General features: G+C 41.1%; 1 protein-coding gene across 7 annotated transcripts in view; it reads right to left on the bottom strand.

The window, feature by feature from the left end:
* The window catches only part of LOC122560876 (bromodomain-containing protein 8), a 91762-nt gene extending 77600 nt beyond the window's left edge, over window positions 1–14162 (bottom strand). Inside the window, exons 1-6 of one of the 7 annotated variants that reach the window (XM_087997642.1) lie at window positions 14140–14162; window positions 6108–6204; window positions 3361–3430; window positions 2723–2772; window positions 2501–2623; window positions 88–168 (exon numbers count right to left, since the gene is read on the bottom strand). In XM_087997642.1, coding sequence (XP_087853768.1) covers window positions 88–168; window positions 2501–2623; window positions 2723–2772; window positions 3361–3430; window positions 6108–6204; window positions 14140–14161 — 443 coding nt within the window. In that variant the 5' untranslated portion in view covers window position 14162. Of the gene's footprint in view, window positions 1–87; window positions 169–2500; window positions 2624–2722; window positions 2773–3360; window positions 3431–6107; window positions 6238–12718; window positions 13161–14139 lie in introns of those variants that run through there. The other 6 variants (XM_043712073.2, XM_087997637.1, XM_087997639.1 and 3 more) reach the window with 6 other exon arrangements.

Here is a 14162-nt window from a genome sequence, read left to right as displayed (position 1 = left end):
AAAATGTAAATACTCTTGACTTTGGTTTAACTGATAGATAATAAAGCTAATACTTATTCCTGATTTCATTTCTTTTCCCAAACTTACGCAACAATATCACTCCATGTTTCCTGAAGTTTACTATCTCCATGACCAGATTGGATCAGCTCTGCTTCTCTCTTCACCTTTCTGTGGAATCCAAAGTTAAATATGAATTAAAAGTCTGCTGCAAGTTTGAAGTTCATTAGTGGTTCATATTGATACTTACCACAGAATAACTTTGCAAAGCAATTAGTCATCCACTCTTATCATTGCTTGCAATGTTCATCTGCAGGAACTCAAACAACCAGAAAATACTTCAACAGACACAACTCACTTCAGGTGTGAAATGTAATCCATGCTAAGATGAACAGGCATTCTATTTCAGAATAAGCAGCACCGAAGGTTAAGTGTTGGACAAAAGGTCCAACAAACACAATGACACCACAAAACTATTATCTTAAAATATTTAAATGACATATACCCAAGCGATAGATATCATTGCTCAGATCATTGAGTTTAGGAGGTGAGACGACACGTGGAGGTTGTACAAGACCACATTTGGAGTACTGGGTGCAGTTCTGGTTGCCCTGCTGTAAGAAGGATATTATTAAGTTGGAGAAGGTTCAGAAAAGATTGACCAGGATGTTGTTGGGACTAGAGGGTTTGAGTTATAAGGAAAGACTGATAGGTTGCGACTTTTTTCACAGGAGCGTAAGAGGTTGAGGGGTGGCCTTATAGAGATTCATAAATTCACAAGGGGCGTAGATAAGGTGAATAACAAAAGGTTTTCTGAAGGATGGGGAAATTCAAAAGTAGGCAGCATATTGTTAAGGTGAGAGGGGAAAGATTTAACAGAGACCTGAAGAGCAACTTTTTCCACGCAGAGGGTGGAAATATGGAATAAATTACCACAGGAAGTGGTAGATGCAGATATAGTTACAAGATTTAAGAAGTTTTTAAAAATCACATAATACCAGGTTATATTCCAAAAAAATGCACTAGCTTTCGGAGCGTTGCTCATTCATCAAGTAGTTGTGGAGTATAAGATCATAAAACACAGAATTTCTGTGTCTTATGATCTTATACTCCACAAACAGCTGATGAAGGAGCAGCACTCTGAAAGACATAAGACATAGGAGTGGAAGTAAGGTCATTCAGCTCATCGAGTCCACTCTGCCATTCAATCATGGCTGATGGGCATTTCAACTCCACTTACCCGCATTCTCCCCGTAGCCCTTAATTCCTTGTGACATCAAGAAAGCTAGTGCTTCCAAATAAACCTGTTGATCTATAACCTGGTGTTGTGTGATTTTAATTTTATACACCCCAATCCAAAACTGGCATCTCCAAATCATAACATTTAAAAAGACATTTGGACAGATACATGGATAGGAAAGATTTAGAGGGATACAGGCCAAACAAAAGCATATGGGACGTTTTTTGAGAAACCTGGTCAACATGGGCGAGTTGGACAGAAGGGTCTGTTTTTTGTGCTGCGTGACTATTTGCTAATTACCTACACAGGTTAAAATAGCATAAGAGAGGTGTATACAGTATGTGCTAAAACGTGAAGGCTTTTAGATTACATTAGATTACATTACAGTGTGGAAACAGGCCCTTCGACCCAACAAGTCCACACCGACTCACCGAAGCGCAACCCACTCATACCCCTACATTTACCCCTTACCTAACACTACGGGCAATTCAGCATGGCCAATTCACCTGACCTGCACATCTTTGGACTGTAGGAGGAAACCGGAGCACCCTGAGGAAACCCATGCAGACACAGGGAGGACGTGCAAACTCCACACAGTCAGTAGCCTGAGGCAGGAATTGAACCCGGGTCTCTAGCGCGGCAAGGCATCAGTGCTAACCACTGTGCCACCGTGCCGCCCACCTTTTGAAATACTTTGCAACAGCTCTTTTGAAGTTTTAAAATGCAAAACCTCTTACAAATACAAGTGTTTACGATTGTTACTTTAGTTCAAGTGAATAATTATTTCATGGACTAGATGTATTTAAATGAATAGTCCATGCAAAATAGAAAATGAGACCCTAGCCCATGGAATTCTTCAAATTAAACTGAGGGTCTAAATAGTTCAGAAACAATGAAGCAAAACATTAAGTAAGAGTCAAGGGGCAACATGCAGGTGTTTACATGGGGAAATGACAGAAAGACCAAGTAATTAAAATTAAAAGTGCTGTTTTTACAAAGGAAGGAATATATAGTCAAAGGAGAGAAAAATAGTCCCACTGTCCCAAGTTGGAGAGTACCCTGTTCTGCACTGTCAAAAGAAAATCTAATAACAAATGACAAAAGTAACTAAATTGACTTCTTCAAGTATTAATATTTTGTATTAATTAGATTGGTGGACCCTTGATTAAAGATGGCAAAAACAAAACAACTTCATCCCCCCCAGCTTTTTTTATAGTAACTGTTTACATTATTAATAATAAATAAAATTTGTACAGTCCTAACCTGTATTTCTCCTGAGTCTCCTTAATTAATTTCTTCAACTCATCAATTCGCTCAGCTGTGAGCTTACGAACAATTACGTCCTCCACAGTTTCCACAACTTCTCCTTTCTCACCACGCTTCCGCCTGGAAAGGGATTGGTGGGGTCATTATGATAAAGAATCATATTTAAAATGATCAGAATTTGTTTAATGAAATACAGACAGATTTGGATTTAACACTTACTTGGGAGTCTCTGTTATCTCCAACAGCTCTGAATATTGGGATGCACAATGCTATATGAAAAGAATATAAGCAAGCAAAAGTTTATGTGATAAGCAGAAATGTACACAATGAAATCTAGATGTCGGACATCAATTATAGCAGTAGATGAGTGTCTCAGTGGCAGATGGGAAAGAAGTAGGGATGGGTGATGTTAGAGATGAATGGGAAAGCTGACAGCAAATAGTACCAAAGACGATTCTAATTTCAAAGCCATTTCTTTAATTTGTCCATGTGATGTGGGTATCACTGATGCAGCCAATATTTATTGCCCATCCCTCACTGTTCTCTCGAAGGTGGTGATCTATTTCAGCCTGAGACGTTGTGGGGTGTGGTGGGAAGGGCAGACAGGGCTTGGAAGAGTTAAAATTACTTGATTTTATAACTTTAAGAAGTGATTTGTCATATTTGGCAAATTGGATTTTAAAATGTCAGTCAGGAAATGGGAATACAAACTTGACAAAGAATTAGCCAATCGACATTGAATTCAGTGACAACATGGAGGTACACAAGAGAAGAAACTACAGCACATAGACATTGCCAAATATTGAAATTGTTGACAGATTTCTTCTTTTATTAAGCTGCAGAAACTGAACTCTTACCTTTTGTGAAAACCAATCTGGTGCACGTCCAGGTTCTGCAAAGGGTTTGATTGCTCTGCTAACCGATACCCTGCAAGGGTTGACAAACAAGTAATTGTTGGGGCCTCATTAATAATCTGCAGCATGCTTTAAAAAACACAGATCTGTCAGCATTTGAAATTAAGTCACGCAATTTTAAAAAAAATTTTGATGCTCCCAAGTAGAAGTGTTCAAGATCCAATCAGTTTTTGAACAGATTCCAAAAAATGTAGCATTGCTTTGTTGTTATTGTGGCATTTGTGAGATATAAAAGTGTCTCCTGCAGGGGGTGAAAGAATTAGCATGGATAAAAGATTGGTTACCTGGCGGAAAACAGAGTCGGCATAAATGGGTCTTTGTCTAAATGGCAGAATGCGACAAATGGAGGAGTCAGTGCTGGGCCTTTAACTTTTTATAATTTACTTCAATGACTTAGATAAATGGAGCAAAGGTATGATAGCTAAATTCACAGACAAAATAAAGTTAGACAGGAAAGGAAGCCAGTTTGGCAGTATTTGTGGAGAGAAAGCAGAGTTAACATTTCAGATCCAGTTCTGAGAAGGGGTCAGTATATGTGAAACGTTAACTCTGCTTTCTTTCTACAGATGCTGCCAGATCTGCTGAGTTTCTCCAGTGCTTTCTATTTTTGTTTCAGAATTCCAGCATTCTTGGTTCTTTGTTTTACTTTATAGACAGGAAAGTATGTTGTGAAGGCAGCACAAGGACATATTGTGTATAGTTCCAGACACCACACTAGATGAAGGTCTTAAATGGAATGGATAGAATGCAGGAACAATTTCTGAGAATGGTTTCAGGTTGAGAAAGATCAGTTATGATGATAGACTGAAAAACCTGGGACTGTTTCCATTGGAAAGAAAGCCAAGAGGTGATCTGATACAGCTTTTCAAAGATACAAGTGGTTGGAAAGGGTAGTTCGGGAGAAACTGTTTCTGTTTGTACAAGGATCAAGAACCAGCGGGCACGGACTTAAACCGATCTACAAAAGAAGCAAATTTGATGTGAGAAAATGAAATTTCATACAGCAAATAGGACATGAAATGCACTGGAAGATTCAATATTATTTTAGATTATTATTTAGACAAACGTAACATGCAAGGTTATGGAGATAAAGCAGGAAATTGGCAGTAGGTAATGCTCATTTGAAGAGGTGGTGCAGGTATAATGGACTGATGGCGTCGTTCAGCATCCATAAAACTTGAGAAGGAAGTTGCAGACAGATTTGGTTAGGTTAAATGAGTGGGCAAAAATTCTGACAGATAGAGTATAACGTGGGAAAATGTAAAGCTGTTCACTTTGTCAAGAAAAGTAAAAAAAGCAGATATAAAGAACCACTGCAGAATTCTGAGTGACAGAGGGATGCTGGTATTCTGGTGCACAAGTCACAAAACATTAAGATGCCAGTGCAATACAATCAAGAAGGTGAACGGGATACTGTCCTTTCTGGTGAGGGGAACTAAACATAAAAGTTCGACTGGGCATTTGTGAAACCACATCCCAAATACTGCATTCAGTATTCCTTGTTTAAGGAAGGATGTAAATGAATTGGGGGCAGTTCGAAGGAGGCGTATTAGATTGATACCTTGAAGGAATGGGTGGTCTTGCGATGACAGATCAGATAGGCCACTGGAATTTAGGAATGAGTGTTTACTTGATTGAAATGTGCAAGATCTGGAAGTACGGAATTCAAAACACAAAAAGATCAGTCATGATCTTCGTGAAAAGTGGAGCAGACTCAAGGGGCTGAATGGTTTCCTTCTGCTTCTATTTTATATGTTCATGTGCTCCAATTGCCTGCTTTACATACACTTTCAACCATATTATACTCAACTATGACACAACAGATTATTTTGGTTTCCTGAAATTTACCAATTTACTGGGCCATTCTCATTACAAGCAGGCCTGAAACTTCTCAAACCTATTCTATTTAAGAACCTTAAAATAAGCAGACAGAGATATCTTTCATCTAATCTGGCTGGAACTGACTCAAACAGAGGTAATCAAGAAATATTGTGTATACTAACTTTCTACCTCATCTTCAAAGCTGTTCACTAAGACAATGCCCTGCAGTCTGCTTAAATGTATCTATTAATAAGTTTACACAATACTGGTATAAAATGGTTAGGTACATTCTCTGATTTTTCAAGCCTACTCATAGTGTATCACCCCCTTTCCAATTGGCATTTTGTCTCCAAATATTTTGTCTGTTTCTAACAAACATTAGAAAAAAATGTCAGGATAATTTTTTAACTTTATAATACAAAAAAAGGGTAATGAAGGAGTGACTATAATAGTCCTCAAAACTTCTTGTGCCTTTTGCCAATTTAACCAAGCTTTCTGGACTTAATTTCCTTTTCAACATGTTAATTGCTCCTGTCGAAGATAATCTCAGAGTATAAATAAAGCACCCATTCAATTAAAATGACATAATATTACTCATATAAATTCAAAATTGTCAATCGGTAACTGATTGCAATTAGTAACTCATTGATTATTATATAGCAAATACCAAGTTTAAAAACTCAATACATCTTAGCTCTGACTGCAACATTTAATGTTTAACTTTCTTCTAAATCCCTTGACAAATCTTCAAGACAAAATCTTAGTTGCATTTTTAGGTTAGGCTCTCCATCAGTTTGAGATGTGAAGCAGTTAAGCAAAACCGACACCACTATCAGCTGTTTCTGCCTGTTTTTAATATTTGCACCTACCAGTTTTGGTCTCCACTCCGCATCACTGAAGACGCTAAACATAGCTTCTCGCGGATTGACCATGGTTCAGTCGGGCCAGTACTCAGCAATTTGTGCTCTTGGAGAGAGGAAGACAGCCCAAAGTTATTGACTGTCAGGAGAGGTAAAGAAAATCAATGTTTCCCAAATCGTAAAAATTGCTAATCACATTATAGAATCACAATTATTCTAATAATTTGCATGATGATTTGAATAGTTAGGTTTAAATAAAGCAAATGCAAACTAACTCAGTAATGAAACAGAAGTCCCATTGAGTGCAGAATATGGCCACAATACAAGCTACGTAATTGTCCTATTGCTGTTAGCGTTTGCTCTGTACAATGCAACAAGTGACTGCATTTCAAGAGCGCTTCATTTCCCATTGAACATTTTGAATTACAATCACACAATGCATAATCACAATTTTCTCTCAAAGTACGTGGAAATGTTATCAGCTGAACTATGCACATCAGAGCTATCGGAGAAAGATTAGGGAACAGGATAAGGGAAGTTGCTCTTGGAAAGAGCGAGCGTTTAAATGATGAAACTGCCCTTTTTGTGGGTAATCATTCTATGGTGCTGGGTGAGTGAAAAACATTGGGAGCGCAATCATTTTCAGTTCATTCTTCATCAGGCTTTCAAAAGAAACATAACATGTACAACAGGTAACCCAAGGAAAAATGTAATCAACACCAAATTTATATTTACAAATGAAGAATAACTGCAGAGCTAACAAATAATTGCTCACTACAACTGCACCTGCACCTCTGCCCTTGAACCCCACCCCTCCAACTGCAGCAAGGAAAGAACACCCCTGGTTCTCACCTTCCAACCCACCAACTTCCGTATACTTCTGGAATTTCCACCACCTCCAAACAGACCCCACCACCAGGGATATATCTCCCTCCATACCCCTATCTGCTTTTCGTAAAGACTATTCCCTCAGTGACTACCTGGTCAGGTCCACGCCCCCTAACAGCCCATACTCCCCTGCAAAACCTGCACCCACACCTCCCCCCTCACCACCGTCCAAGGCCTCAAAGGAGCCTTCCACATCCATCAAAGCTTCACCTGCACTGCCACACGTCATTTACTGTATCCATTGCTCCTGCCGCAGTCTCCTCTACATTGGGGAGACTGGATGCCTACTTGCAGAGTGCTTCAGAGAATATCTACGGGACTCCTGCACCAATCAAACCCACCGCCCCATGGCTGAACATTTCAACTCCCCCACCCCCCCAACACTCTGCCGAGGACATGCAGGTCCTGGTCCTCCTCCATCACCACTCCCTTACCACCGGACGCCTAGAGGAAGAATGCCTCATCTTCCGTCTCGGGACCCTTCAAACCCATGGCATCAATGTGGGCTTCACCAGTTTTCTCATTTCCCCTGCCCCCACCTTACCCCAGTTCCAACCTTCCAGCTCAGCACTGTCCTCATGACCTGTCCCACCTGTCAATTTTCCTTCCCACTTATCCAGTCCATCCTCCTCTCTGAGCTATCAGCTTTACCCCCACCTCCATCCACCTACTGCACTCTCAGCTACCTTTTCCCCAGACCCACCCCCCCTCCCATTTATCTCTCCACCCCTCAGGCTTCCAGCCCCATTCTTGCAAGTGTTTTGCCCGAAACATTGATTTTCCTGCTCCTTGGATGCTGCCTGACCTGCTCAGCTTTTCCAGCACAACTCCAATCTTGACTCTGATCTCGTAGAACATAGAAACGTACAGCTCAGAACAGGCCCTTCTGCCCATGATGTTGTGCCGCGGATTATTCCTAATCTAAATAAAATAACCAAACCTATGCACCCCTCAATTCACTGCTGTCCATCTGCATGCCCAGCTGTCGCTTAAATGTCCCTAATGACTCTGCTTCCCTCCACCACTGGCAACGCATTCCATGCATTCATGATTCTCTGCATAAAGAACCTACCTCTGATGTCTCCTCTACACCTTCCTCCTAATATCTTAAAACTAAAACACCTCGTGCCAGTCAATCCTGCCCTGGGGAAACGTCTCTGGCTATTGACTCTATCCAAGTCTCTCATTAACCTGTATACCTCGATCAGGTGACCTCTCTTCCTCCTTCTCTCCAGAGAGAAAAGTCCGAGCTTAGTCAATCTCTCTTTGTAAGACAAGCCCTCCAGTCCAGGCAGCATCCTGGTAAACCTTCTTCGCACCCTCTCCAAAGCCTCTGTATCTTTCCTATAATATGGCAACCAGAACTGGACACAATATTCCAAGTGCAGTCTCACCAGGGTCTTGTAGAGCTGCAGCAAAACTTCACAGCTCTTAAACTCAATCCCCCTGTTAATGAAAGACAAGGCACCATATGCTTTCTGAACAACCCAATCCACTTGGGTGGCAACTTTGAGGGATCTATGCATTTGAATGCCAAGATTCCTCTGTTCCGCCACACAGTCAAGAATCCTGTCTTTAATCCTATATTCAGCATTCAAATTTGACCTTCCAAAATACATCATTTCGCATTTATCCAGGTTGAGCTCCATCTGCCATTTCTCAGCCCAGCTCTGCATCCTTTCTACGTCGCACTGCAGCCTGCAATAGCCCTCGATACTATCAACAGCACCTCTAACCTTTGTGTTATCAGCAAATTTATTAACCCACCCCTCAACCTCCACTTCCAAGTCACTAATAAAAAGAGCAGAGGCCCAAGAACAGAGCCCTCCGGGACACCACTCAATACTGACCTCCAGGCAGAATACTTTCCATCTACAACCACTCTCTGCCTTCTGTCAGCCAACCAGTTCTGAATCCAGACAGCCAAATCTCCCTGTATCCCATACCTCCTGACTTTATGAATGAACCTACCATGGGGAACCTTATCAAATGCCTTGGTGACGTCCACATACACCACATCCACTGCTAGACCTTTGTCGACCTATTTCATCACCTCCTCAAAGAACTCAATAAGATTTGTGAGGCACGACCTGCCCCTCACAAAGCCATACTGACTGCCTTGAATCACGTTATACTTTTCCAAATAGTCATAAATCCTATTCCTCCGAACACTTTCCAAAGCCTTGCGGACCACAGATGTAAGATTGACTGGTCTGTAATTGCCAGGGAGTTCTCTATTCCCCTTCTTGAAAAAAGGAACTCCAATCCTCCGGTATGACTCCCGTGGGAGAGTGAGGAAGCAAAGATCTTCACCAGCGGCTTAGCAACCTCCTTTCTCGCTTCCCGGAGCAACCTAGGATAAACCTGGTCTGGATTTGTCTCCATCATCTGCAATACCCACTTTCGTCTGATACTGCAACATTGCTTAGACTTTTAGAGAGTGTAAATTTATTTTCCTTAATACTGCTCACAGTCTCAAGCAGAAAAATATATTGTCAATGTTCATCTTCAAATCTCCAGTTCTTTCTCCTTCTGCGTTCCTCTTTCATTCATCTCCCTCTACTGCCATTTATAACGTTTGCACATTATTTTATTGTTATTACAACATATTCTTTGTTTACCAACAGTAATTACATCCACTTCTTGTTTTGCCTTTGTTCTCATTTCTTTTGTAGAACATATTAAAAGAAGTGGCAAAGCAGGATAAATACAGCAGTAGCAAAAGTCATTTCATAACTAGAGTGCGCGGTCAAAAAAATGTTGCTGCTGATCTGCCATAATTGGTTGTAAAAATTCAACAGTAATTAAAATTAAATAAATCAAGAATCTACAAAAAATGATTTGCTTAAATCTCTAATCTCAATGTCTTTATACTACATGATTGTCCACACAATATTGAGAATGAATCTGACGTTTTATAAGAATATACATGTTTCAGTGAATATTATCAGAGATTGAAACTGGCCTGTTATCTTAATGGAGTAGAATGGATTTCCAAACTAGATAACTCTTCTAGCCTGCACACACTGCTGTCTTTTTAAGCACCAACTCTTATTTTTAATTCATCCATGTCTACAATCTACTTCTTTATTGTGATAGTACAGCCCTTGAAGAGAAATGCAAGATATAAACAAGAATATTCAGTGATCCTTTTATCCAGCTACCCTCCATCTATTTCCTGCTGTACGCTCATCAAAAGGCTTGCACATTTCCCATTATTCTATTCCCATTCATTCTATCTGTCACCTTTATTATTTATGCTCTGTATGTTATTTATTTACTTTGTTTCTACACTGAATAATGTTTGACCATAATTCATGGGAGCTTTACTTTGCACGTGACTGGAAACCTAGCCTGAGATCAATTACTATGTGCAATGATTGAATACAGACATTTAGAGCTGCAACACAATCCGAACACAGTCGTGATTGCATAATAGTTTTATGGATGTAGGTTTGCTCGCTAAGCTGGAAGGTTCATTTTCAGACATTTGGTCACCATACTAGGTAACATCATCAGTGAGCCTCCAGATGAAGCACTGGTGGCATGGCCCGCTTTCTATTTACGTGTTCAGGGTTCCTTGGGTTGTCGATGTCATTTCCTGTTCTTTTTCTCAGGGGGTAGTAAATGGCATCCAAGTAAATGTGTGTGTTGATAGAGTTCTGGTTGGAATGCCATGCTTCTAGGAATTCTTGTGCGTGTCTCTGTTCGGCTTGTCCTAGGATGGATGTGTTGTCCCAGTCGAAGTGGTGACCTTCCTCATCCATATGCAAGGATACTAGTGAGAATGGGTCATGTCTTTTTGTGGCTAGTTGATGTTCATGTATCTTGGTGGCTAGTGTTCTGTCTGTTTGTCCAATGTAGTGTTTGTTACAGTTCTTGCAAGGTATTTTGTAAATAGTTTTGCTTGTTGTCTGTATAGGGTCTTTCAAGTTCATTAGCTGCTGTTTTAGTGTGTTGGTGGGTTTGTGGGCTACCATGATGCCAAGAGGTCTGAGTAGTCTCACAGTCATTTCTGAGATGTCTTTGATGTAGGGGAGAGTGGCTAGGGTTTCTGCACTTGTTTTGTCTGCTTGTTTAGGTTTGTTCCTGAGAAATCGTCGGACTGTGATCATTGGGTACACATTCTTTTTGAACTGTATAGGTGATTTTTCTCTGCTCTTTGTAGTTCCTCTGTGCTGCAGCGTGTGGCGGCTTATTGAAATAATGTTCTATCGCAGCTTCACTTGTGGATGTTGGGATGATTGCTCAACATTTGGTCCGTATGTGTTGTTTTCCCGTAGACTCTGGTTCGAAGATCCCCATTGGCTGTTCGCTCTACTGTGACATCTTGGAATGTTGTTTTCCTCTGCTTTAGTGAATTTTATACCAGTATGGGTGATGGTCTTGAAGGTTTCCTCTAATTCATTTCATTTGGTGATGACAAAGATGTCATCCACATAGCGGACCCAAAATTTGGGTTGGATGGTTGGCAGAGCTGTTTGTTTGAGTCTCTCCATTACTACCTCTACTAAGAACCCTGATATCAGAGATCCCTTGGGCATTCTGTTGGTTTGTCTGTAGGTTTTATTGTTTAAGGTGAAGTGGGTGGTAAGGCATAGGTCCACTAGCTTGACGACATTGTCCTTGCTGATGAAGTTGGTGGTGTTTGGTGTATGTGTCTTTGTTTCTTCTAATAATGTAATCAGTATTTCCTTGGCCAGGTTGATGCTGACAGATGTGAACAGGGCTGTTACGTCAAAGGAGACTATTACTTCATCCTCTTCTATCTTGGTGTCTTTGATGATCTTCAGGAATTCTTGTGTGGAGTGGATGGAGTGGCGTGAGTCTTCTACTAAGTATTTTAGTCTTTGGTGTAGCTTCTTGGTCAATCTATAAGTTGGTGTTCCAAGTAGCGAGACTATGGGTCTGAGGGGGCTCCAGGTTTGTAAATTTTGGGTAATCCGTAGAAGCGTGGTGTGTTGAATCCAGCTGGTTTCATTTTTTGGACGTCGGTCTTATTTATTTCTCCAGATTTCTGAAGTTTTTTGAGTAGGGCTGTGATTCGGTTCTCTAGTTGTGGGGTACCACTTGGTGGTAAGTGTTGGGATCTGCAAGTGGTGCAAACACTTTCTCAATATAGTCTCTGATATAAAACGACTGTCAAGTGTCCTTTGTCTGCAGGTAGGATAAGAATTATTTTTCAGTCTTTCTAGCACTTTCCTTTCTTGTGTATTGAGTGTGTTTCCTTCCTTTTTCCTGCTTAATGTTGGTTTGCCTGTCTGTCTGATGGTTTGCTGGGTTTCTTCTGTGAGTTGGTTATCTTTCAGTGTTATTTCTAATGCTACTAAGAAATCTTTCTTGTCCACATCCTGGTTGTAATTTTCCTCTTACTAAGACAGCTTTAACAGTGTCTGTTAAGGGTTGGTCAGATAAGTTTTTTATCTATGCTTCTGTGTTGTCTGTTTTTATTTTGTGTAAGTTTATCTAGTTTGTTTTTGCAGGTCTAGCTTTTTAATTTTCTGTTGACATGACTAATCTCTATGGCTTGTTGTACGGTGTCTGTCCATTCATGGTCTGTTTCATTAGTGAGTAAAGTTTTTTTGTTGCAAAATTTCTCAGTTACGTTTACAAAGACTGATGTGGGCATCATTAATCATTTCCCTAAACATTCTGCAGCCGTTTTGCTCTGCTCTTCTTTTAGCTAGTGGGGTGCTAAGGGGAGGTTTGCATTTAAGATATTTATGTAGTACCTATTTCCTTAGGCATTAGTGCAGCTGTTCACAGGTGGCCCTCTGTGGGATGGCATTGGTTTCCCATTTTTGGGCCAGTTTTAGCGTGTTGAGCCCATAGGTGTTAGCGAGTTTTGAGATTTGTAGCTCAAGTTGAGGTTCTGGGTATAGATTTGCTCATTGAGGTACAAGGTTCATTTTCAGACATTTCGTCACCATACTCAGTAACATCATCGGTGAGCCTCCAGCTGAAGTACTGGTGGCATGGCCCACTTTCTATTTATGTATTTAGGTTTCCTTGGGTTTCACCAGTTTCCTCAGTTCCCCTCCATCCCACTTTATCCCAGTTCCAACCTGCCAACTCAGCACCACCCTCATGACCTGTCCATCTTCTTTCCCACCTATCCATTCCACACTCCTCTCTGACCTATCATCATCAACCCCACCTCCATCTACCTATTGCACTCTTAGCTACCTTCCCCCCAGTCTCACCCACTCCCATTTAGCTCTCCACCCCCTCAGCTCACAGTTCCATTCCTGATTAAGGACTTTTGCCCGAAACATCAATTCTCTTGCTCCTCCGATGCTGCCTGACCTGGTGTGCTTTTCCAGAACCACACTCTCGAATCTTATCTCCATCATCTGTAGTCCTCACTTTTGCCTTGTTGGTTTACAGAGCAATGTGATGCCAACAGCATGGGTTCAATTCCTATCACCGGTTTGAGGTTACCATGAGGGACACTCCTTCTCAACTTCTTCCCTCGACTGACGTCTGGTGGCCCTCAGGTTAAACCACCACCAGTTGCTTCGCTCTCGAATGAGAGCAGCCCCTATAGTCTGGTCAGACTATGACGATACAACAAAACAAAACCACAGCTAGTCCCAGACTTAGTGTATTCCAGTCACAGAGCAACACTAAGTATTATGAAACAGGAAAAGCAGCTTTAAGATTAACTTATACTAATTGCCTTAGATTTAGTGGAGAAACAAACTAAAACTCTTTGCATAGATGTTGCCATGTACACCGACAGCTAATGTTTCAGATCTATCTACCAAATATTCTCAGCATTTCTTGTTAATATTATGAACGGTTAAGGAGACTGTATTTAATATTGGAGAAGGCAGGACAAGCCAGGCATTCAAGACTGCTCCGTACTGCCCACCTTGACAGTTCTTTCATGCCCCGACTCCTCAACTTAAAGCTGCTCATCCATCACCTCCTGTCCCCAATGAACCACACCGCTCTGTCATTGTACCAATTCCCGTCCCCATTCATCTCTCACCCTCACATCCGTCCCTATTCCTTCTTCTCTCTGATCCCATTCCCCACTATTTCTCTATTCCCTCACACTCCCCACCCCACAACTCAACCCTCTCCCACCATTCCCTCTTTTTCACGTCTCACGCCTCCGCCATTCCCTCCAGATCTCCAGCTTACTCACTGCCAGTACCGGCCGCCATCATC

This window comes from Chiloscyllium plagiosum, unplaced genomic scaffold (genome assembly GCF_037043375.1).
Source record: "Chiloscyllium plagiosum isolate Xiang-an unplaced genomic scaffold, Cpla_swu_hap1 HiC_scaffold_20, whole genome shotgun sequence".
NCBI classification, from domain to species: Eukaryota; Metazoa; Chordata; class Chondrichthyes; order Orectolobiformes; family Hemiscylliidae; genus Chiloscyllium; species Chiloscyllium plagiosum.
Note: the sequence above shows the minus strand (reverse complement) of the source record. Positions and strands in the feature narration are given on the sequence as shown.